At 42.1% G+C, this 26,743-nt stretch overlaps 1 protein-coding gene and 1 pseudogene across 1 annotated transcript; one reads left to right on the plus strand and one right to left on the minus strand.

Annotated features, from left to right (window-relative positions):
• The window catches only part of LOC103648679 (protein HIRA-like), a 42,658-nt pseudogene extending 30,119 nt beyond the window's left edge, over window positions 1–12,539 (minus strand).
• A 3,267-nt stretch (window positions 12,540–15,806) lies between these two features.
• On the plus strand, window positions 15,807–26,420 carry LOC542342 (starch branching enzyme 3). Its single transcript, XM_008671244.2, has 22 exons — window positions 15,807–16,403; window positions 16,798–16,913; window positions 17,176–17,462; window positions 17,829–17,927; window positions 18,019–18,061; window positions 18,247–18,306; window positions 18,798–18,878; window positions 18,976–19,092; window positions 19,589–19,672; window positions 20,243–20,364; window positions 20,553–20,672; window positions 21,265–21,394; window positions 21,472–21,582; window positions 21,787–21,915; window positions 22,775–22,878; window positions 23,349–23,493; window positions 24,424–24,571; window positions 24,703–24,803; window positions 24,961–25,038; window positions 25,305–25,460; window positions 25,772–25,846; window positions 25,978–26,420. Exons 1-22 carry the CDS (start codon window positions 15,842–15,844, stop codon window positions 26,071–26,073), a joined length of 2,964 nt encoding a protein of 987 aa, XP_008669466.1. The 5' UTR covers window positions 15,807–15,841; the 3' UTR covers window positions 26,074–26,420.
• The last annotated feature ends 323 nt before the right edge of the window (window positions 26,421–26,743 follow it).

The raw sequence follows: 26,743 nt of genomic DNA on the forward strand, positions 1-26,743 counted from the left end.
CAAGAGTGACACAAGGACGAGTACGAGTCAGTGTGAACAGTACAGGGGTATTGTTCATCTATTTATAGACACAGGACGCAGCCTATGAGAAATTACATTCACGCCCTTTACATTTACTATTGACTTTAAAACAATTCGTTGAGGTCCATATTGCCTTTTCCCCTTTAAGTCGGTTCCTTTTCCTGCTGCTATGCCGAAGCTCTCATGCGCGTGGCTTCGGGACCGCATCACCCTTCGTATCGTTCATGCTTCTCACATTGTATATGGTCTAGATCCGAGTCCGAAGGTACCTGTTCATACACCACACTTGGAAAATATTGTCAAATCATGTTTTTGAGGACCTTCAGAAGATGAAGGCCCCCAACACCCACCATCATCCACAACAGACACTTACAAAAATGCAAGTTAGCAATTATGTCATTTGCTAGCCAGCAATAAAAGCCAAGACACCATTAAAAACCTTATGGTATTCATTTCCCAACCATAAATTATAACCAAGCAAGCTGCAATGTGAAGTCTGGGAGCTGACAATGTAGCAAGTTGTGAGTAGTTGGGGAACTTCAGAACTAAGGTAAGAGCAATGAAACCAAGGGTATTGGCATAATGAAACTAGGGTTTCCAGTTGTTGAGAACCAGCCTCAAAATTACATATTGCCCAATAGCGAGAACCTATTGTTCAGTAACCTTTGACATATAGTAATTATAACTCCTAATATGGTGTCGTGCTTCTATGCAGCTTCAGATTGCTTATTTTATACTTGAATAAACTCCTACTATGGTGTCATGCAGCTTTGTAGCTTCAGACTTTTGGCTCCTCAGTGGAAACATGAATCCTTCTATCATGAACAAATGCCATGAATTTGGCAAAGTAGGAACAATCCATACGTAGTTCTACAAGCAGACATGCCATTTTACATTCTTATCTTGTTTGTTTTAGATTAATATGCAAAGTAGACAATGCATGCGACACTCAAGAACTATAGCAGAAAGTGCTGATTCCACACAAAACCAATGATCAATAATACCTATCTAAAGTAACCCTCGAACCCAACCATCACAATAAACCAGTGATTTGGTATCTCGATGTCTAAAACTATATTATATTTGAGAAAAAAGATAGAAGCGACTACCTGAAGTTGCGAATAAGCGGCTTGAATGTTCAGGCACAATATGTGGAACTGTTGTATATCCATATCTGTGTTCTCAAAAGAACTTTAAGTTTGACATACAAAGTTTAGTTAGCAGATCACACATGGAAACATAATCAAGTAATCTGAAAGAGAATTACAAACACTTGTAAAAAAATATACGTGCAGAACACAGCAAACTGAACATGTGTCCTAGGTTATGGACTGCTTGCATGTAAACAAAAAATCTTTACTTTACCTGCAGACTTGCTCGCTCCGCTCGGCTGATGCTCGACCGAGATGGCCCGTATGCGAAGTCGCCGATGCAGCGCCGATGGAGAAAGGGGTGCTTTGAGGAGGGGAGGCATGTTACCCTTTAGGTTCTAAATAGTACAATGCCTCTCCCTTGCGACATCACAAAATTTATTTTATAAATTATTTGATAAAATATTAGTGCATAACGTGCCTTGTTGAAAAACATGCTTCACTATTATAATTTTCATTATATCTTTTCACTATTATATCTTGAACTGATATGATATATCTAAGAAAAATCCAACGATAACTATTATTTTATAGCTAACCCTTTCTACTTCAAACTTAATATCTATTTTATATTTAATCGTTTTTAACTAAAATATTAATTATGTTGGATTTTAATTGAACTAATTATACATTGACAAATTATGCATGCCAAGGTAGAAGAGAAATTACCTTTTCAATAGATCATTCCCTAGTAAGGATGTTCTGAGGTTTCATATCCCGGTGAATAATTCAGATTGGTAAGAAAGTAATACAATGCTTTCACCTGAAATAAAATGTCCTGAAACAATGAAGGTAAATAATGAAGGGAATACGACCAAAACAACTGGACTGCTATTATGTATGGAGAACACAACAGAGTGAAGTGCATACCAGCTACCTAGCTAATGCCTGAACTTGTTCTTCTAGAAGGTATTTATCATCCTCGAGCACCTCAAATAGTTCTATCTAAGCCAAGGATTTTCATTGAAGTTAGCTAACAGCAAGCAATTCAAACCTGTCAAGATGATAAAGGACAATATAATTGAACTGAGTTCTTGTGTACCTAAGCAAACTCTGTGACAACACAAAACTCATGACATGTTTCATAGGCATCGATCATTTGGATAAGCATCAGCCAAGGAGAAGCCAACAAAGAACTCCATGAAGAATGATTTATTAATAATTATAATGAAAACCCAGCAACACACATGCTGACATGCATCAATAGGAAGAATTAGAAGTTAGAGAATTATGGTTCACATACCATAAAGTGAGCCGTTGTTGTTAGGTAGTATTCCAATAACATTCACTTGATCAGGATGTGCATACAGAGGTTGAAGAACAGGCTCCCGAGCAAAATCCTATTATGATAATGCATGATAATATTACTTTTGTAAACAGGTGGGTATGAAGTACAAATCCTAATATTCATGGTGGTTCTACTTTTATTTAAGGATCTTGTGGTGCCGCCTTGATGTCAATATACAAGTTTTGCAGGAACCATGTCAAGAATACTTGCCATTCCTGAGGCTTGGCACATGAGTGCAAACTCATGGCAGAATCCATGAACAACACTATCTTGCACATTCCAAGCGAAATTGACACATATCAACTTCTGACTTTACCGCCATCTACCGTTTTCTGGGCATAGGGAAGTGAAAGAATAGTAAGTTTCCATGCACAATAAACAAATAACTATGTGAAAGGGAAATACGGTTAACCTTTTCCTACAATTAATTTTGGTGGTTGAATATCCAGCACAAATATATGGACTAACTAGTTTGCTCTAAAACTCATGTATTACAGGTGCATAAGGTTCAACATAAACCAATAAATATTCAAGTTAGGGATCCAATTCCAAGGAGCAAAAGAAACCAAGTGTACTGTGGTCTGGCGCACCAGACTGTTCGGTGTGCCACCGGACAGTGTCCGGTGCACCAGGCCCGTACAGGGCTAAACCAGCCACTATCGGGTTTTCGCAGGCGCGCTCCGCTAAAATTCACCAGACTGTCTGGTGTGCCACCGGACTGTCCGGTGCACCAGCGGAGCAATGGCTAACTCAAGCAACGGTCGACTACAAAAGCTGATGAACAGATGAACAGTGCGCAACAGTGCGTGACAGAGTCAGAGGCGCACCAGATAATGAACAGGAGCTACCCGGTGTGGCACCGGACTGTCTGGTGCCACAAGAAGACAACGGCGCCAACGGCTGCTCCCGAACCCTAACGGTTGGGTGACGTGGCGACGCACCGGATAGCCTACAGTGCCTGTCCGGTGGCGCACCGGACTGTCCGGTGCGCCTATCGACAGCAGCCTTCCCCAATGACCATTTGGTGGTTGAGGGCTATAAATACCCCCCAACCACCACAACTCCAAGCATCCAAGATTTCTGAGTATCACATTCATTACAAGAGCTCTAGCATTCACTCCTAGACACAATTCAAAAGATCAAAGCCTCTCCAAGTCCCAAATTCATCTCAAACACTTAGTGACTTGTGAGAGAGAGATTTTGTGTTCTTTTGAGCTCTTGCTTCTTGGATTGCCTTTCTTTCTTTCTCATTCTTGTTCCCAAGTGACTTGTAATCAAAGCAATAGACACCTAAGTGTGTGGTGGTCCTTGCGGGGTCTAAGTGACCTGTTTGATTAAGGAGAAGGCTCACTCGGTCTAAGTGACCGTTTGAGAGAGGGAAAGGGTTGAAAGAGACCTGGTATTTGTGACCACCTCAACAGGGACTAGGTTCTTTAGAACCGAACCTCGGTAAAACAAATCACCGTGTTCATTCGCTTGATTTCCATTTGATTTGTTTTCCCCCTCTTCTGGACTTGAACTTTACTCTAACGCTAACCCTGGCTTGTAGATTGTGTTTAAAGTTATAAATTTCAGGTTTCGCCTATTCACCCCCTCTAGGCAACTTTCAATTGGTATCAAAGCCCGATGCTTCATTAGAGTCTAACAACTTGAAGTGATGTCAGGAGATCACGGTAAGAGGGAGATCGTGACCGCGACAAGCCCGCAAGCTCGGGGAGGACTCTCTCAAGGGAGTCCGGCAACAAGCATAAGGAGGAATCCTCATCCTCCAACAAGACACATTGGAGAGGTGACAAGAAGAAGAAGATGAAGAAAGTGGTCTACTACGAGACCGACTCTTCGTCACCCTCCACCTCCGGCTCTGACTCATCGTCCACTACTTCTAAGCGCCATGAGCGCAATAAGTATAGTAAGATGCCCCTATGATATCCCCATATTTCAAAGCGTGCTCCTCTACTTTCCGTTCCATTAGGCAAGCCATCATATTTTGATGGTGAAGATTATTCTATGTGGAGTGACAAAATGAGGCATCATCTAACCTCACTCCACGAAAGCATATGGAGCATTGTTGAGTTTGGAGCGCAGGTACCTAAGGTGGGGGACGAGGACTATGACTCGGACGAGGTTGCCCAAATTAGGCACTTTAACTCCTAAGCCACAACTATACTCCTCGCCTCCTTGTGTCGAGAGGAGTATAATAATGTGCAAGGGTTAAAGAGTGCCAAATAAATTTGGGACGTTCTCAAAACGGCACATGAAGGGAACGAGGTGACCAAGATCACCAAGCACGAAACGATCGAGGGAGAACTCAGTCGATTCGTCCTCAACAAGGGAGAGGAGCCACAAGCAATGTACAACCGGCTCAAGACCTTGGTGAACCAAGTGCGCAACCTCAGGAGCACCAAGTGGGATAACCATGAAATGGTCAAGGTTATTCTTAGATCACTTGTTTTTTCATAATCCCACTCAAGTGCAACTAATCCGTGGAGACCCTAGATATAAACAATGTCTCCCTAGGAAGTAATTGGCAAGTTTGTGAGCTTTGAATTTATGATCAAAGACTCCAAACATATTGCCAACTTGGAGCAAGGCACCACCTCTACACTCAAGGTGCAACCCACCCGTCGCATTCAAGGCGACGGAAGAATAGAAGAGGGAGTCTATGCCAAGTAGGCTTCCAATCGACGCCTCCAAGCTCAACAACAAGGAGATGGCGCTCATCATCAAGAGCTTCCGTCAAATCCTCAAGCAAAGGAGGGGGAAGGACTACAAGCCCCACTCCAAAAGGGTGTGCTACAAATGTGGTAAGCTTGATCATTTTATTGCTAAATGTCCAAATTCAAGTGATAGTGATAGGGGCTACGACAAGAAGGGAAAGAAGGAAAAAAAGAGGTATTACAAGAAGAAGGGCGGCGATGCCCACTTGTGTCAGGAATGGGACTCCGACGAGAGCTCCACCGACTCCTCCTCCGACAAGGATGCCGCCAACATCGCCGTCAACAAGGGCCTCCTCTTCCCAAATGTCTGCCATAAGTGTTTCATGGCTAAGGACGGCAAAAAGAAGAAGGTACAATCTAGAACCACCCCCAAGTATACTACATCTAGTGATGAGGGTAGTTCTAGTGATAATGAAGATGATTTAATGTCTCTTTTTGCCAACCTTAACATGGAACAAAAGAAAAAAAATTAAATGAACTAATTGAAACCATTAATGAGAAGGATGATCTCTTGGAAAGCCAAGAGGACTTCCTTATTAAAGAAAACAAAAAACATGTTAAGGTAAAGAATGCTTATGCTCAGGAAGTTGAAAAATGTGAAAACTTGACTAAGGAGCTTAGCACTTGCCATGATTCAATTATTTGTCTTAGAAATGAAAATGCTAGTCTAAATGCTAAGATTGATGAATTGAATGATACAATTTCTAGCCTTAGAAATGAAAATGCTAGCATAGTTTCTAAGGTTAAAGATTTAAATGTTTGCAATGATTCTATTTCATGTCTTAGAAATGAGAATGCCATATTACATGCTAAGATAGAAGAATTAAATGTTTGCAAATCCTCTATATCTACTGTTGATCATGTTTCTATTTGTACTAGATGTAGAGATGTTAATATAGAAGCTAAGGATGATCACCTTGCCATGATTAAACAACAAAATGATCACATAGCAAAATTAACTGCTAAAATTAATGAGCATGAACTTGAAAAATGAAAAGTTTAAATTTGCTAGAAGCATGCTCCATAATGGGAGACACCCTGGTATTAAGGATGACATTGATTTTCAACAGGGAAGCAATGTCAAGCTTAATGCCCCTAAAAGATTGTCTAATTTTGTTAAGGGCAAGACTCCCATGGTTCAGGATAATGAAGGCTACATTTTATATCCTACTAATTATCCTGAGCACAAAATTAGGAAGATTCATGCTAGAAAACCTCATACTGTTTCTCACCATGCTTTTATGTATAAGAATGAGACATCTAGCTCTAGGCAAACCAGTCATATTAAATTGCCTAGAAAGAAAATTCCTACTGCATCAAATGAACATAACATTTCATTTAAGACTTTTGATGCATCTTATGTTTTAACTAACAAATCAGGCAAAATAGTTGCCAAATATGTTGGGGGCAAACACAAGAGTCCTAAGACTTGTGTTTGGGTACCTAAGGTAATTGTTTCTAACATCAAAGGACCCAAGACTATTTGGGTACCTAAGAACAAGGCCTAAATTGTTTTGCATGTTTATGCATCCGGGGGCTCAAGTTGGATAATTGATAGCGGATGCACAAACCACATAACAGGGGAGAAGAGAATGTTCTCCTCCTATGTGAAAAACGAAGATCCCCAACGAGCTATCACATTCGAGGATGGAAATCAAGGATTGGTCAAAAGTTTGGGTAAAACTACTATATCACCTGACCACTCTATTTCCAATGTTTTTCTTGTAGATTCATTAGATTACAATTTGCTTTCTGTATCTCAATTATGTAAAATGGACTACAACTGTCTTTTTAGTGATATTGGTGTTACTGTCATTAGAAGAAGTGATGATTCAATAGCAGTCAAGGGAGTGTTAGAGGGTCAGCTATATTTAGTTGATTTTAATGATAATCAAGCTGAACTTGACACTTGTTTAATTGCTAAGACCAATATGGGTTGGCTCTGGCATCGCCGACTTGCTCATGTTGGGATGAAGAATCTTCACAAACTTCTAAAGGGAGAGCACATTTTGGGACTAATAAATGTTCATTTTGAGAAAGACAGGATTTGTAGTGCATGTCAAGCAGGAAAGCAAGTTGGTGCTCATCAATCATCATCCACACAAGAACATCATGATGACTGACAGGCCGCTCGAGCTACTCCACATGGATTTATTCGGCTCGATCGCTTACATAAGCATCGGCGGGAGTAAGTACAATCTTGTTATTGTGGATGATTATTCTCGCTTCACTTGGGTATTCTTTTTGCAGGAAAAATCTCAGACCCAAGATACACTCAAAGGATTCTTGAGACAGACTCAAAATGAGTTCGGATTGAGAATAAAAAAGATAAGAAGCGACAATGGGACGGAGTTCAAGAATTCACAAATAGAAGGATTTCTTGAGGACGAGGGCATCAAGCATGAGTTTTCTTCTCCGTACACACCTCAACAAAATGGTGTAGTGGAGAGGAAAAATAGAACTCTACTGGATATGGCAAGAACCATGCTTGATGAATACAAGACTTCGAACCGGTTTTGGGCTGAAGCAATCAACACTGCTTGCTACTCCATCAACCGGCTCTACCTTCACCAAATCCTCAAAAAGACATCATACGAACTCCTCATCGGTAAAAAGCCCAATGTTTCATATTTTAGAGTTTTTGGGAGCAAATGCTTTATTCTTATTAAAAGAGGTAGAAAATCTAAATTTGCTCCTAAAGCTGTAGAAGGCTTTTTTACTTGGTTATGACTCAAACACAAGGGCATATAGAGTCTTCAACAAATCCACTAGACTAGTTGAAGTTTCTCATGACATTGTGTTTGATGAGACTAATGGCTCCCAGGTGGAGCAAGTTGATCTTGATGAACTAGATGATGAAGAGGCTCCATGCGTCGCACTAAGGAACATGTCCATTGGGGATGTGTGTCCTAAGGAATCCGAAGAGCCTACACAAGAACAAGATCAACCGTCATCTTCCATACAAGCATCTCCACCAACTCAAGATGAGGAACAAGCTCAAGATGATAAGGATGAAGATCAAGAGGATGAGCCACCTCAAGAGGAGGACAATGATCAACGGGGAGATGAGAAAAATGAAGACAAGGAAGATGATCAAGAAATACAGGGTCAAAGACCACCACACCCAAGAGTCCACCAAGCAATTAAACGAGATCACCCCGTCAACTCCATCCTTGGTGACATTCAAAAGGGGGTAACCACTAGATCTCGGGTTGCACATTTCTGTGAGCATTACTCTTTTGTTTCCTCTATTGAGCCATACAGGGTAGAGGATGCCTTAAGAGATTCAGATTGGGTGCTGGCAATGCAAGAGGAGCTCAATAACTTCACGAGGAATGAGGTATGGCATTTGGTTCCACGTCCTAATCAAAATGTTGTAGGTACCAAATGGGTATTCCACAACAAGCAAGATGAGCATGGTGTGGTGATAAGGAACAAAGCCCGACTTGTGGCCAAAGGTTACTCACAAGTCGAAGATTTGGATTTCGATGAAACTTATGCACCCATAGCTAGGCTTGAGTCAATTCGCATATTACTTGCCTATGCTACTTACCATGGCTTCAAGCTTTATCAAATGGACGTGAAGAGTCCTTCCTCAATGGACCTATCAAAGAAGAGGTCTATGTTGAGCAACCTCCCGACTTTGAAGATAGTGAGTACCCTAACCATGTTTATAAAGTCTCAAAGGCGCTTTATGGGCTCAAGCAAGCCCCAAGAGCATGGTATGAATGTCTGCGAGATTTTCTTATCACTAATGGCTTCAAAGTCGGTAAAGCCAATCCTACACTCTTTACTAAAACTATTGAAAAAGACTTGTTCATATGCCAAATTTATGTTGATGATATCATATTTGGGTCTACTAACAAGTCTACCTGTGAAGAGTTTAGTAGGATTATGATTCAAAAATTCGAGATGTCAATGATGGAGGAGTTGAGATATTTCTTAGGATTTCAAATCAAGCAACTCCAAGGGGGCACCTTCATCAGCAAAACAAAATGCATTCAATACATACTTAAGAAGTTTGGAATGAAGGATGGCAAACCCATCAAGACACCCATGGGAACCAATGGGCATCTCGACCTCGACACGGGAGGTAAATCCGTAGATCAAAAGGTATACCAGTCGATGATAGGATCTTTACTCTACTTATGTGCATCTCGACCGGATATTATGCTTTTCGTATGCATGTGTGCAAGGTTCCAAGCCGATCTTAAGGAAATTCACCTTAGGGCCATGAAAAGAATCATGAGATATTTAGTTTACACTCCTAAGTTTGGACTTTGGTACCCCAAGGGATCCACTTTTGATTTGATAGGATATTCCAATGCCGATTGGGCAGGGTGTAAAATTGATAGAAAGAGCACATCAGGGACTTGTCAGTTTCTAGGGAGATCCCTGGTGTCGTGGGCTTCAAAGAAACAAAACTCCGTAGCTCTTTCCACCGCCGAAGCCAAGTATATTGTCACAAGCCATTGTTGTGCGCAATTACTTTGGATGAGGCAAATCCTCAGGGACTATGGCTACAAATTGAGCAAAGTCTCTCTCCTATGTGATAATGAGAGTGCAATCCGTATGGCGGATAATCCCGTTGAACACAGCCGCACTAAGCACATAGACATTCGGTATCACTTTCTGAGAGATCACCAACAAAAGGAGGATATCGAAATAGCTTATGTTAACACCAAAGATCAATTAGCCGATATCTTCACCAAGCCACTAGATGAGAAAACCTTTAGCAAACTTAGGAATGAGCTAAATATTCTTGATTCTCAGAATTTTGATTGAAACATTGCACACATAGCTCATTTATATACCTTTGATCATATCTCTTTCTTTTGGCACATATACATATTTCTTATTCTTCTTGTGCCTAAGCTAAGACTAATATGTCTCCATGAGCATCTTTTGTATTAAGTCTTAGATTGAAAGGGAAATGGAGTATTCGGCAAAGACATCGCTTCCACTCTACTCCATCGGTACTATTTCCTCTTTGCCGGTATTCCGCCATCTCTCCAATTGGTATACTCTTACACTCATATTTCTTTTATCAATGGGGGAGAAAATAAAAAAGGGGGCTCCAAAGCTCTCTGTTTTTGGCGATTAATGCCAAAGGGGGAGAAATATTAAGCCCAAAGCAAAAGGACCGCACCACCACCATTTTCGAAATGGAAGATTTAATTGGTTTTCGCAAATGTTTGTTTTTCAATTGATTTCAAATTGGTATCTAATTGATCTTTCAATTGGTATTTTCAAAGTCTAACTCAAAAACCCTCTTGAAAGCTAAGGGGAGAATTTCATTCAGGGGGAGCTTTAGTCAAAGGAAAAGCATTTGAAACAGGGGGAGAAATCTCAAATCTTGAAAATGCTTCTCGCAATCTTATTCATATACCTTTGACTATTTGCAAAAAGATTTTTTTTGAAAAAGACTTTAAAAAGATTTGCAAAAATAAAACATGTGGAGCAAAAGTGGTCCAAAATGTCAAATAAAAGAAAGCAATCCATTCATATCTAGTAAAATTATCAATTGGTTTAACTCCAAGTAACCTATGCACTTACCTTATGCAAACTAGCTCATTTCTGCACTTATATATTTGCTTTGGTTTGTGTTGGCATCAATCACCAAAAAGGGGGAGATTGAAAGGGAAATAGGGTTAACCTTTTCCTACAATTAATTTTGGTGGTTGAATGTCCAACACAAATATATGGACTAACTAGTTTGCTCTAGAACTCATGTATTATAGGTGCATAAGGTTCAACATAAACCAATAAATATTCAAATTAGGGATCCAATTCCAAGGAGCAAAAGAAACCAAGTGTGCTGTGGTCTGGCGCACCGGACTGTCCGGTGTGCCACCGGATAGTGTCCGGTGCACTAGGCCCGTACATGGCTAAACCAGCCACTCTTGGGTTTTCACAGGCGCGCTCCACTAAAATTTACCGGACTGTTCGGTGCACCAACGGAGCAACGACTAACTCGCATTCATTACAAGAGCTCTAACATTCACTCCTAAACACAATTCAAAAGATCAAAGCCTCTCCAAGTCCCAAATTTATCTCAAACACTTAGTGACTTGTGTGAGAGAGATTTTGTGTTCTTTTGAGCTCTTGCTTCTTGGGTTGCATTTCTTCCTTTCTCATTCTTGTTCCCAAGCGACTTGTAATCAAAGCAAGAGACACCTAAGTGTGTGGTGGTCCTTGCGGGGTCTAAGTGACCCGTTTGATTAAGGAGAAGGCTCACTCGGTCTAAGTGACCGTTTGAGAGAGGGAAAGGGTTGAAAGAGATCCGGTCTTTGTGACCACCTCAACGGGGACTAGGTTCTTTAGAACCGAACCTCGGTAAAACAAATCACCATGTTCATTCGCTTGATTTCCATTTGATTTGTTTTCCCCCTCTCTTCCAGACTTGAACTTTACTCTAACGCTAACCCCGGCTTGTAGATTATGTTTAAAGTTATAAATTTCAGGTTTCGCCTATTCACCCCCCTCTAGGCAACTTTCACTATGCCTCTGTAATTTTTGAGATTTAAAATTCTATGTCAGAAGGATAATGCTAATTATTAAACACAGCTATATAGGTCATGCATTGCTACGATTTCTATATATCACATTGATAATCCTTGATAATGATCTATTTTCTCTATGCTATTTGCTTTGTGAACTCAAAGTACTCAACTTATGACTATGAATATAACACATCTTATTGTTTTATGTCAAGTCTGAAATGATGTTTCAGTGTTCAATGTTTAAATGTTGAAAAGGTGCCTCCTAACATTTTATTGTTTTACTACTTTAATAGCCATGCACCCCACCACCCTTGGTGACAAACAAACAAAAGAACTAAGTCTTGGCAAGCATAGTTAACATTAAATATGCTATGAAGATGTCACTATGTGTCTCTAAGGATTCCTTTCACGACAAACAAAAAAAGCACCCTTGTAAAGGTAAACCAATGGACAAAAATGAATGGAGTAAGCATTACTCTTCCTCCTCCAATGTCATGTGAATACTTACTGCTTTATCCATATGATTTAGCCCATTCTGATCGACACTGGTTTATGTGCATGTTCACCGTACCTTAAATAGAATGTGGCTTGCGCCTTTTTCTGCCTTTGCACTCTCCCAAATCCTGATATAAAATCGGTAATTATTTTTTTGAGGAATAAACAGAAACATTGTTAATCTTTTCCTTATGTGTAACCTTTATATCAGAGGGTAGCATAACTGGAGGAACCTGTTGGCGTTTGGGTTTTCAAGGAGGCAGAGGGCGGGAGCCCCATGAGCGTGGTGGACTACGCGGTGCCCAGCATCAATGAAAGGGAGCTCAGGAAGTAATGGACCCGCTCGCGACGGATTGGAGCCCATGGCGCACGAGGCCGAGGGCGTTGAGCTGGTGGTGTACACCGTCGTGCACTGTGTCCGGCTAGAGGGCAAGGACCACCCCGCCATGGCCGACATCGTGGCCAACCTGGAGACGGTGTTAGCACTCTGCGAGGGAAGCGCCACCGGCAGCGGCCGTGGGACCGACGGGTTCGGAAACAGCTCCTCCAGCGCCAGCCTCTCCGTCATGTCCATGGACCGGTTGGAAGCCCTGGCCTAAGCCTGAGCCTGACCGACAGGCGGATAGATGAGTCCATTCTTTTCTAGTCTTCATTCATACATCAGTCGCCCGCGCCACCGCCATTGTTGGTTATGGCGAGCTCCATCCGTCCGTCCTGTGATTAGCGTGTTGAGACTGGGAAAGGGAACAGACGTAGGGTGATCGAATTCATTGCTTACCCGGGCAAGCTCCTCGATCTCAAGGCTGCGACCACCAGCGACGCCGGCTCGGCTGGCCAGAGCAACCCACACGGCGAGCCAGGTAGTCACCCTACTGCTGCCGTCAAGTTCCGGTGGGGAAGGGCGTGGAGGGGGGGGGGATGGCGTGGACCGGCGTTTGGCAAGCGCGCTGCGAGGGGCGGTGGGGAAGGGCATGGACGATGCGGCATGTGCACTGCTGGATCCTGGGCGTGGATGGCGTGTGGCACGCGCTGCTGGATCTCGGGCGAGGGGCGAGGACTGCCGGCGGAAATGATGTCGCGCTGCCGGATTCGGTGGGAAAGGGCGTGGACGGCGTGCGTAGGAGGGTGGGGCGAAGGAGAGGGAGGCGTCAGTCGCGGAGAGGATGGAAGGGGGCGCGGCTGGGGCGGAGGCGTCTTGGGGCGGATCTGACGATGGCGGCGCCGATGGCGTGGGGAGGAGGGTGGGGCGGAGGAGAGGGAGGCGTGCGTCGCGGAGAGGATCTCGGGCGTGCATCGCGGAGAGGATATCGGAGGAGACGATAGCAGAACCGTGCACTATATAGGATGTGGACGCCTACACTACCATCTTAAGGGGTAGTATAGATAATATAATTATCTATTGTTAATGCCTATTTCTCCATGTATTTGAGGGATGAACGGTGGAAGAGAGAGAAAGGGGTTGGTGGCATAGGGTGGAGGGAGAGAGAAAGGTGTAAATGACTAAATGAGGTTGATGACTAATTTTTAGCACAATTTAGTATTGGGAAGCTAAAGTGCTAAAGGGTACTAAACTTTATCATAACACTTTTAATCACTCTTAGAGCAACTCCAAGTGAGAACGGAAATCAACCCAAAAACTAAAATTAGGGGCTGATTCATTTTTTTATTGCGACAACCGATCCCTCTTCTTTCACTGAAAAACTTTGCATCTCGTATCGAGCTCCCTCCCCCCGCATATATTAGCGTCAGACATTGTTTCCCAATAACCTGGCGGCGTACAGGCACAACACAAGGATCATGCCTTGATTGTGTGCAGCAAGGCCGATCCAATAAAGACAGTCAAGCAACCTGGAAGCCCAGGGAGCAATCAGATAGGTTTTTTGGTTCAGTTCCCAATTTTTTTTAGACTGTCACGGGGGGAGAGGATCCCCACCTGATTTTCATTCAGGTCTTTTTGCCCAAAGCGACTAGAGTTTACAGCAAGCTAGCAGCATTGTAGCTAGCATAGTTACAGGGGGAGGGCGAAGCAATGATGAGATTACATAATAGGATTAGAAAACACCAACAACCAAGCACCTAATACTTGTGCCTCTTTCCTGTTGTGCCTGTACGCCCAAGCTTTTGCTTCAGAAGCGCATGAATGCAAAGTGGCCGCAAGAGTGGCCTGATCCTGACGGAAGACGACACCATTTCTGCGTTTCCACAATTGCCAGCAGCAGAGGAGGACAAAGGAGTTGAATTCTGCACCCGGAAGGCGATCAGGGCGACTGATGTTTGGCAGGTCCTGGGTGCCCAGATCATCAGCGACAGAGAATCCGATGGAGCTCCAAAATTGGCGTGCAAACGGGCAGTGGAAGATGATGTGCGAAGGAGTTTCACTGTCTTGGTTACATATTTCACAACAGTCATCATCCACAATCCCTTTTTTCTTCAGGTTCCATTTGCACTGAATTTTTCCTTGCATAACCAGCCAACAGAAGAATTGTGCCCGCGGGGGGCTTTGTTACCCCAGATGAAAGTGGTGCTAACATCACCATGCCCCAAGGACCCTTTAAGGGGAATTGTTGTACACAACAGGTTTCGCTCAAAAACTTTTTAGCCTCACTCCAATAATCAGTTTTTGGCATAAGTTTTTTAACATCCTCTTGAAGTTGCTCTTAGTAGCTAAACTTTAGCAAAAGTAAAATGTTAAACTTTAACCAGGGAAAACAAACGGGTTTAGGTTGGTGAACCAGACCTGTGTTTTCTCATGTTTAGTCACTGGTTGTGAAGTGTAAATTGTGTTTATGATAGCATGCTCCCTCTCTTGATACTATTCGACAGATTTGGAGGTGACGGGCATGTGCACGGTGCAGGCTCGCTTGCCATTTGGTGGCGTAAAAATTTCTGGCGGTAGAGTAAAGCTCGGCCGAATTGACGGTCAGGAGGAGAGCGCGACTGCTCGTAGGCCATCGTGTACCCCCGGCCGGCCCTTTTCGTCCGTTTGTTTCCTATACTGTGCGGCGATCTGGCGGGCTACCAAAGCAATCGCCGATCGAACATCCCCAGTCAACACCTGTCGACGAGCTATAGAAAAAATCTCCCTCGTATCTAGGATCAACGAGTGATTAATTAATGTATTAAACTATGCATGGGTTGCACGGCTGCACGTTTTCTGGTGTTGAATGGTAGTAGTGGCTAATTTAAATTCGTGCATTGGGCAAGACGACAGTTGACAGTGGTGAGTGAGATCTCGTTGCTATAGAGGTGATATTGTTTACAGGAAGAGGTTTTGATTTTATGAAATCGAATGTAAAATGCTGGGAATATTCGTATTGCCGAGGTTATATGCTTTCAATCCCACACAAGGGACGAGTTTATGAGAATACGCTCCATCAGTCTCTTTAAGATCTTTTTACCTGTCCTGCGGACAAGAACAGCCAAGCATTCGGCTCGACAGCGGACGCCAGGGCAGGGACGCACGGTCCACGGAGCACGAGCAAGCGCCGCCACCACGCACCAGAGACACATGAATGGGAGCGAGTAGCCGCGTGACTCCTCTCCCTTTCTTCTTCTTCTCAGAAAAAAACGGAGAGGCAGTAGCTTACGGGACTTCTACTGCTACGGGACACACTACTGTGGTAGGCGGTAGGCGACAGCGGCAGACCGCGAGGGCGCCTGCCACGGATGGCCAGGAACGCGCTCTCAGCCGTTGGTTCGCGATCTGCTGCTGCCCCACCCCAACGCCACGTCTCCGTCCGCTGCCACCTCCGGCCGTCCGGCGCGGGCGCACGGGGAAGACGACGCCCACGCTTTTCCACGGGGCCCCCACCCTGGCGCCTTTTTCCCTTTCACATCCCCATGCAGATGCAGCGCCAGTGCCTCCTTCCACCACCGCCGCACACGTTGCTCCCCCATTCCTTCCCTCCCCACTCCCCAGCCCAGCCCTGCTCACTCCCGCGGGCTAATAATATCTCACGCCGCTCGTCCTCCTCGGCCTCAGCTGCCGCCACTCCCCACACTCGCTTCCCGTGGGCTGCGCGGGTGAAGGAGCGCGCGCGTGCGTACGTACGTGCGGGTGGTTGGACTCGGATCTGCTGCTGGGTGGGGCGCGGGATGGCGTCGTTCGCTGTGTCCGGCGCGAGGCTCGGGGTCGTGCGGCCCGGCGGCTCGGCGCGATCTGGTGGGGAGCGGAGGAGTGCGGTGGACTTGCCGTCGGTGCTCTTCAGGAGGAAGGACGCTTTCTCTCGTACGGCTCTCTCGCTCGCTCGCTTCCCCCTCCCCCTCTATTCTTAGTCGGCTGGTCGCCGGCTCTCCTCGCTTTTCTCCCTCTGCGCTTGTGTGCCGTTTGTGCTGGCCTGGATCCTGAGTGGTTCTGGTTCTCATACGCGCACGCATATTTTTTTTCTTATTCCTATGTCTGCATTTCGACCAGTGGAAGCCATCGAGCGCGGTTCCTAAACTCGGATCCTGCATTTTGTTGCGGCGATATGCGTTAGTGTTACCAGTTGCTGCAGCGATACTTCCAATTTCTGTGCCGATGGGTTTCCTCGTTTTCTTCTTATTTTGTTTCCTCGTCGTCGCAGCCTGCAAATTGGTGGTTTCTTGGTTCTTATCAGTGGAGCTCGCTTTGGAATTTGCAGGCACCGTTCTGAGCTGCGCTGGTGCTCCTGGAAAGGTACTGGTGCCTGGAGGTGGCAGTGATGACTTGCTTTCCTCCGCAGAGCCGGTCGTGGACACTCAACCTGAAGAACTACAGGTTCGATTGTCCCCTTCTGTGCCTCCATGGTACAAATGTCCAAATGTCTGATGAAATCAAGTTTGGGTTTCAGCCTTTGCACTTTCATATCAGGCATTGTGCAAAGCCTCGTGAATTGTTGGTTAGGGCACCGTGCTGGTTCTTGGGCTACTGACATTGTTAGCTTGTGATCCCACCTACACCTAGCAAGAAGATCACTAAGGAATACACCATTGGTTATTTCTGTTGTTCTACACAAAACTTATCTATTTCTTTGCTGTAGATACCTGAAGCAGAACTGACTGTGGAGAAGACATCCTCCTCACCAACTCAAACAACATCAGCAGTGGCTGAAGCAAGCTCAGGAGTTGAGGCTGAGGAGAGGCCTGAGCTCTCAGAAGTGATTGGAGTTGGAGGTACTGGTGGAACCAAAATTGATGGTGCAGGCATCAAAGCCAAAGCACCACTCGTGGAGGAGAAACCACGAGTTATCCCACCACCAGGAGATGGCCAACGAATATATGAGATTGACCCAATGTTGGAAGGGTTTCGGGGTCACCTTGACTACCGGTAAGCTGTTACTTCTGTTTAGCGCTGAGCTAAACTGCTGAAATTACGGTCTGCTCTTAGTGGGATTATTCATCATGGTTTTGTGGATGTATTAGAAAGCATTTTGGAATTAATGACTGAAAAACTTAATTTCTAGATTTTAAACTATAAAATTCACCATATATTATTTTTATCTCTGTTTATCATTTATCATTATTCAAACAGAGCAACTAAACTGATAAGAATGTGTAACTGGTACGTGGGGTGTGTAATTTACTCTGTCGATTCGCCAACAATTAGACAATTTAAGCTCCAATATTTGTTGCTTTTGTTGGGAAAAGTGCAACTTCGACATTTTTGCTTGGTTTGCCTTTGTGGATTCAACAGATACAGTGAATATAAGAGATTACGTGCGGCTATTGATCAACATGAAGGTGGTTTGGATGCATTTTCACGCGGTTACGAAAAGCTTGGATTTACTCGCAGGTAAATGTAAAGCCATATGACTATGTTCTTTTTAGTAAATCATGCATCTTATGAGCAAATACTGATTACTGTTTCCCCCTTCCTTTTCCAGCGCTGAAGGTATCACTTACAGAGAATGGGCTCCTGGAGCATACGTATGTTCTCCACAAGTTTGGCAGTCACCTTTTAAACACATGATAGTGTTCATGATTCACTTGTTACCTTGTGCGCAATACAGACAGATAGTTTACACGAATATCACGATTCTCTTCAAAGCTATAGTTTATCTTCCTGATCAACTCATTAAGATTTAAGAACGGGTTCTTACATCTTACTGCAGTCTGCAGCATTAGTAGGTGACTTCAACAACTGGAACCCAAATGCTGATGCTATGGCCAGAGTATGTCTACAGTTCTGCGATATCTGTGTTTGCCTTGTAATTGTTGATATATTTTCATCTACTGTGTTTCTTTCATATGTTTACACATTCCTTCAAGTTGAGCCTCAAGTTCTCATATTAATAATATTGTATAAATTCAGTACAATGAGTGCACTGATTCCTTGGTACTATACTTCTGCTTAACCATCATATCATTTGATTCTAAATTCAAAAACTGATGCAAAGTTCATGGCATGGATGTGGTTGTGTTATTAATGACCTGTTAGGAGAGGATGAATTCAATCCATTCCAGTGGGCAACAGCCAAAACATGCACAGTTACCCTTACACAATGAGAAAAATACAGACACTGAGACACATATACAGCTATATCTAACACCATCCACAATATTTTAACGTGACATAAGCTGACGAGGTTTCATACTATCAAACACATTTCCATTTGATAAGTATTTTTTTATTTATCCTGATATATGGAATTATCACTTTTAGAATGAGTACGGCGTTTGGGAGATTTTCCTGCCTAACAATGCTGATGGTTCCCCTGCTATTCCTCATGGCTCACGTGTAAAGGTAGATTTTCTGATTGGTTAGTTTGGGAGTGAAAACATTCTTCAGATTGTCTCTGCTAAAGGGACTTCTTTTTTTTTTCTCTCCCTATTGTTTCTAGATACGGATGGACACACCATCTGGTGTTAAGGATTCCATTCCTGCCTGGATCAAGTTTTCTGTGCAGGCTCCAGGTGAAATACCATACAACGGTATATATTATGACCCACCTGAAGAGGTATGCTCAAATTTTTTATCTTACATTTTTAATAGATTTTTTTATGCTTACCACTGCCTAGTATTGTTTTACTTCCAACTTTATTCTTATAGCATGTGGATACAGAACAATGTTTTGAGTCTTGGAAGTGACATATACAATATGTCTTCTTATTAGTGGAAAAAATTATGTGTGTCTTTGTTCCACATTTGAGCCTCTTACAGATACCTACTTAGGGGGTGTTTGGTTTGAGGAATCACTCCATCCAAAATTAGATGATGCATCATGTGTCCATTCCCCAAATTTGGTGGAATGACTCCATTCCTCATATTAGTACTAACTAACTAACTATGAGGAATGAGGTGGTGATGGATCGACTCATTCCATTCCACAAACCAAACAAAAAAAAGAGTGAGAAGATGATGGACTAGCTCATTCCTCAAACCAAACACCCTATTACTCTCTTTTTTGGTTCACTTCTTCATTTTAAACTTTTTATGACCTATGCAAAATGCAGGAGAAATATGTATTCAAACACCCTCAACCTAAGCGGCCCAAGTCACTGCGGATATATGAATCACATGTTGGAATGAGTAGCCCGGTATGCCCATAAGCTACAAATTTTTTTCTGTGCTTATTGTTTAGTCCCTCATGGTCCATACCGATTGTGTAATATTTTTAACATCCAATTGTTCACATTTCTTGCGCAAAAGAGAAAGGGAGAAAAGCTGTTAGTTTGTCCTTCACTTAGCTACTCTCTCAGACACATTGAATTCATGTGACAACTAGTCAGATTCTGGAACATCTTTAAAGTTAATGTGGAACTTAATTTGCATAAAGATTATAGTATGTGTATATCAGGTCTCCTATTTTCCTGCATGATTTTTAATTCCTTTTGTAAAGGCATTCTATATTAACATAAATGGAAAACATGGTTTGTTGTTTCCAGAACCTAGCTATATGTGAATGCTGTCTTTGTTGTAATTTTTTTTTACCATGTTAGTAGACTAGTAGTTTCAGACTTTCAGGAGAGAAAGCTGCAGACTATTTATAAGGTAGCCTATGGGTGATTATATGTACCATTCTATTGGGTAATTGAAGTTTCAGTACTATAAACTATGATCATCTATACTTCAGATAAACTGAGTATTTTAGGTGATCTGTTACACAGGAACCAAAGATAAATACATATGCTAACTTCAGAGATGAGGTGCTTCCAAGAATTAAAAAGCTTGGATACAATGCAGTACAGATAATGGCAATCCAGGAACACTCTTATTATGCAAGCTTTGGGTATTCACACTTTCAATGGATCCATCCATTTCTTTGTGGTTTCTGTTTGTTTTCATCCATCTGAAACTCTTGCCTTCTAATGCTTTGTACAAACAGAGACATCTGAATCTGCCTCATTATTTTCGTAGGCCATATAACAATCATTAGTTTTCTTACTTTATATGGTTTCTGTATATTTCCATTTTCAGGTACCATGTTACGAATTTTTTTGCCCCAAGTAGCCGTTTTGGGACTCCAGAGGACCTAAAATCTCTTATTGATAAAGCGCATGAGCTTGGCTTGCTAGTGCTTATGGATATTGTTCATAGGTATGTCTGTTCGGGTATTCTATTGTCTCGTTGGATGCCTTATTTCTATCATGCAGTAGAATTGCACCATTGATTTTTCTTTGTTAGATGTATGAACTCAGTTGGAAGTTAAATGTATCTGACACCTATGAGTAGATACTTCTTGGAACCTTGCTTTATAAATAGCCACAGGTGGAATAGATATGGCAGACTCAGATGTGATGAACTCATTTACCTGGAAATCTTCTAGGTTATGCTACACTGATACACAGATGTTGTGAGTTGGGAAGTAGAGATGTTTCTTATGGATAAGGCGATAAGCTTATCATCCTCGTTCCATTTACGCATGTTCGCATAGTTACTGAGCTTAATCCATACGTGGTATATTTCTTGTAAGGGATGTAAATAAGGAACACATTGTAGACATTTGCCAATATCTTTATGAAGTTGTACAGGCAGTCAACTGGGCTTTAACACACCCACCTGCTTTAGCCAGTTGAAATTCTTGTTCTGGCCTTTGTATTCTCAATAAGATTATAACTTAACATACTTCATGTCTCAATTGGTTTGTACTTTGAATTGCATATATTTACTATATCTCTGTATCCTGCAGTCATTCATCAAATAATACCTTGGATGGTTTGAATGGTTTCGATGGCACCGATACACATTACTTCCATGGTGGTCCACGAGGCCATCATTGGATGTGGGATTCTCGCCTATTCAATTATGGGAGTTGGGAAGTATGTCATGTGCAGAATGTATTAGCTAATAGTTCATATTTATTTTCTATACACACATAACAATTCATTTTGTGCAGGTTTTGAGATTTCTATTGTCAAATGCGAGATGGTGGCTTGAAGAATATAAATTTGATGGGTTTCGATTTGATGGGGTGACCTCCATGATGTATACTCACCATGGATTACAAGTAAGTTTACCAGATAATTCAAGTAGTCTGATTTCACGGTTCTCTAGTGGGTGCATTGTGCTGTCCGTTTTCTGAAATAATTGCTCTGCTTAATTGCATGTATCATGTCTCCTTGTCCAACTACCAAGTCCGAGATAGCTTTCCTTAGTTGTACATGATGAAAGCGATAATTGATTTTTCTAAAATTTCTGTTATTTACTGTAGGTGACATTCACTGGGAACTATGGCGAGTATTTTGGATTTGCCACTGATGTTGATGCAGTAGTTTACCTAATGCTGGTAAACGATCTTATTCGTGGGCTTTATCCAGAAGCTGTATCCATTGGCGAAGATGTAAGTGCTCACGATCTTTTTTGTGTTTTTCTTTTGTAAATACTCTTCTCAGAGCAGTTAATTTAGTTGGTGCATTTGCACCCCCCCCCCCCCCCCCCCCCCCCGAGTCTAGGTTAGTATGATTCATTTTGGGAAGGAAGTCTATCTTCCTATTTACCTTCCATGCATGTTCTTGGATTGCATTTAGTCCTCTAACCTAATATGCAAGTGTCAATCGATTTGATATTATCGGTGAAAATGCGAAAGGGTCTCTAGCCGAGTTGGTTAGGTGGTCTGAGTAGCACTCCTCATGTTTTGGGTTCGACTCCCTGTGGGAGCGAATTTCAGGCTGTGGTTAACAAATCCCCTCGTCTGTCTCACACTAAAGCACAGGTCTAAGGCCCGGTCTCGGTCGTAGTCGTTTCTTACATGGGCTACGATGCCGCTGTGTATGGGGGTGAGGTAGGGCATCGGGGGTTTTCTCGACCTGCATGAGGTCTTCTTAATATAATGTCTGGGGCTGTCTTACCCCGCAGGTCGATTTTTTGTTGTTGATATTATCAGTGAAAAAAGGTGATCTTGATAAATAGTTTTTTAAACGTAAGTCCTCATAAATATCTTGAGAAAGTTGATTTGGAATGCTATTACGAGTGGATATTTTGTAAAAGGAACAAGGTTTAACGTTTAACATACATGCAAAGTAGTTATGGATTCCAGTTGTACACATGCCATGCCTGGGCCTATACCAGTATTATTAAACTTCTGTGGTTTAAGGTTCTAAAAAGGATGGCTTTTGAACACCAACATGACAATTGCTTGCAAGTAGGAGGTTCCACCATATATTGAACATCCATTGTTCAATTTGTCTAATTGTGTTCAGGTCAGCGGAATGCCTACATTTTGTATCCCTGTCCAAGATGGTGGTGTTGGTTTTGATTATCGTCTTCATATGGCTGTCCCAGACAAATGGATTGAACTTCTGAAGTAAGTGGTCGATATTAATAGTTGCATATGAAAAATGTATCTTTGAGTTCTTAATTGATTCAAGTCTACATTTATGTTATTCTTTATATAATATTTGTGGTATCAGGTTCAATATGAAAAGTGTCAATAACGTAGTACCTTCATTCTCTTTTATCGTCCTAAGTGTCACTGTTTAAACTTTTTGCCCCAAATATCTAAAACATGCTTTGGGTTTGTTGCAGGGAAAAATATTAGTAGAAGTATCATCAAATGATACAAAGCTATTACTTCATTATCATTATGTCTTTATAAATTTTAGATATAATAGTTCATGCACATTCCTACTTTTGTTTTTAACAATCTTGGACTTGTTTTCCTGATGGTTGTTCTGGCATTTTATTTGAGCTGGAATGTTAGTACTTCATGCATATTTTGAGTAGTTCCAAATAAACATATGATGTGGTCAAATTCAACATTCTCTATTACCACAGGCAAAGTGACGAATATTGGGAAATGGGTGACATCGTGCACACCTTAACAAATAGAAGGTGGCTTGAAAAGTGTGTCACTTATTGTGAAAGTCATGATCAAGCTCTTGTTGGTGACAAGACAATTGCATTCTGGTTGATGGATAAGGTACTAGCTGTTACTCTTATATTGCTCTATCAGATTGTTTGTCCTTCTTGGGATACTGATCTGTTCATTCACTAGTCATTTGCCGCATGGGCAAAATGAACACGTTACTTGATACTAAGCATTGATTGCTAAGCGTGTATGGTGATTTGCTAATCAGTTGAACATGCACATTTTTTTTCTCAAACACGCAAGAGAGCTGTGTATAATTATATTAAAAATGCACATTTTCTCTTGCAAATACTTCTCAATCAGTAAAACTTAACTGCCTAATGAATCATCTACCATATATTTTGCTAAGAAAGTCATACAACTTACACGAAACAGGGCAAGGATGACTCCAATTCACCAATGTAACTCCGTAAATTGGCAACTTCAACCAAAACTATCAGATTGGTTTATGCTGATAGCTGAGGAGAAATCAGAAATTTGTTTTATCCAATTAAAATAAATTTGGTTGCAGTTTTTGGCAACTGGATCTGATTTTTGTAACAGCTTGGTTCTGAAATATCTAGGAGTCCCTTGAGCATAGATCTTGTAGGTCTACTGGCCGAGGTGCTATGTTTCTTCATATTTGAAGGAAATAGCTAAACAAACATTATCAAGAGAAACACATAAGATCTATCTATATTATTTGATGACTTCTCGACCAAAGGACATCTAGGTGTCCCATCTTTCATTGGTTTTTTCATTAATGTATCCTTGTATGTTTTGTCTTTAACCATCCAGAGTATTGAAGGACTTTCTATGCTTGTGCATTGAAGATATTTATTTTCTTTATGCTTTGTAGTTTTCTCCTAGAAAACCACGCTTCCACTTAATATCATCACATACTGTTGATACTCAGTACATGCAGAAGTGTAGTATTGTGCTGTAAACTCTGTTTCAGAATAGAACAGAATTACATGAACATCTCAACTTCTCTTCTGGCAGGATATGTATGATTTCATGGCTCTGGACAGGCCTTCAACGCCTCGCATCGATCGTGGGATAGCATTACATAAAATGATTAGGCTTGTCACAATGGGTTTAGGAGGTGAAGGCTATCTAAATTTCATGGGAAATGAGTTTGGGCATCCTGGTTAGTCTTCTCAATTTTATTGCATGTTGCATAATGCATAGTTACGAGTTATAATGTTTTTGGTCCTTGCATGGCATGCAGCCTAATTCATCAGTGGAGGAAGTTATGACTAGTTTCATTTTACGTGGCAGAATGGATAGATTTTCCAAGAGGTCCTCAAAGTCTTCCAAATGGCTCCGTCATTCCTGGGAATAACAATAGCTTTGATAAATGCCGCCGTAGATTTGACCTTGTAAGTTTAACTGTGCTACTATATTCTTTCGACTTATCTGGATTGACCACATATTTCTTGGTAAAACTTGCTTTGGAAAGATCAAGAATGTTCTATATAAGCTAATACTACCATATGTTATCGGTGTTGTTGAATACAATTTTAATCCCTTTTTCAGGGAGATGCAGATTATCTTAGATATCGTGGTATGCAAGAGTTTGACCAGGCAATGCAGCACCTTGAGGGAAAATATGAAGTATGTCACTGGTTTATCTCTGTTGCTTTGCACAATAACTTACCACTAAATTTCTATACAATAACACCAACAAAGCATTTAGTCTAGTCCCATGCAAGTGGGTAGGCTCGCTGTTAAATTTTGTTCTCGCTAATTTTTTTATATTAGTAGGGAGCCTAAAACAAATTGATAAATTAACAAAAACTGCGTGAAAGGAGGATATAAATTGTTTTCCGTAGGAGGGTGGTTGGTGCGTTTTACTGATGAAATGCGCAATACGATTTCAGTTCATGACATCTGATCACTCATATGTATCACGGAAGCATGAGGAGGATAAGGTGATCATCTTTGAGAGAGGAGATTTGGTCTTCGTGTTCAACTTCCACTGGAGCAATAGCTATTTTGACTATCGCGTTGGTTGTTTCAAGCCTGGGAAGTACAAGGTATGCAGCTCTTTTGCCTGTATCTGTATTTTGGTTGTCCAACCTTCCGTCGCTGTTGGGGTTCTTACAATTTTTTTCCCATCATGGATAAATCTGTTGCTGGAGATTATGTGATCTTTGTAGCCAAGTAGCAGTTTAACACTCCTATAATTTCTTTTTACCTTCACTAAATTATGAACTTCTATCGAATACCGATCTTCGTCTAACTCTAATAATGAAATTTATTTCCAAAATGTACTTTAATCAGCCCATATCGGGATACAAATATGTTGCGATGGATGCTGATGGGTTCTCTCTTTTTTCCTTGCCAGATCGTTTTAGATTCTGACGATGGCCTTTTCGGTGGATTTAGTCGGCTTGATCATGATGCCGAGTACTTCACTGCTGTAAGTCCTGGTTCTGAGTATTGCGGCAGTCTTGGTTCTGAGTATTGCAGCACACAGTCTGCTTCTCTTATTTTATTGCCCCCCTACAACATCTTAGTAGATAACGACCCATTTACTGATTCTTATTACAGGACTGGCCGCATGACAACAGGCCGTGTTCTTTCTCGGTCTATGCACCCAGCAGAACAGCCGTCGTATATGCACCTGCAGGTGCAGAGGACGAATAGGGCACAACAGCGGTTGTTGGGGAAGAACTTCAGAGGGATGTGCTGCTGGTGGACTGACACCACTGCCACGCGCGATGCTGCCAGATGTTGCCCTCGAGACCACGTGGCAGGACGATCAGCTATTCAGGTGGATAGGTTAGCTTACCGATGAGCTCTCGCTTTCGAGTGACTGGTGAAGGAAATGGACCTCGCACACCGCATTTTCGCTATGCATTCTGAAAATGTACCGTGTGGTTTTGTACATATGGCATCAGTAGGCATTATATCATTCATCTCGCTGAACCAACCATTTACGCTATACTCCGTACTGCTGTGCAAATCTCTCTCTCACTCTCTTTTTTTGCTTATTGCTACCATACCAACCTCGGCGTGCTGCTGTGCTTTTCAATGTGGTGACATCTGCGTACGATGTACCTTACCTACGGGCCTACGGCTGTGTTCATTTTAGCAGCAGCAGTTGTTCATACACAGGGCTCCGCTCATCAAAATCGATGTTTTAAATAGCGGGCTAAGGTGTTTAGCGATTAAATAGAGGTAGTTTAGGAATGTTATCTATACTATACTTAAAGCACCAGTTTCAACAGTCGTCGTGCGTTATATTTTTATTTTTTATAAAAAGACTCCTATTCTTCTTCCAACCAACCCGTCGCACGCCTGCGTCACCATTTTA

This window comes from Zea mays, chromosome 2 (assembly GCF_902167145.1).
Source record: "Zea mays cultivar B73 chromosome 2, Zm-B73-REFERENCE-NAM-5.0, whole genome shotgun sequence".
Classification (NCBI taxonomy): Eukaryota; Viridiplantae; Streptophyta; class Magnoliopsida; order Poales; family Poaceae; genus Zea; species Zea mays.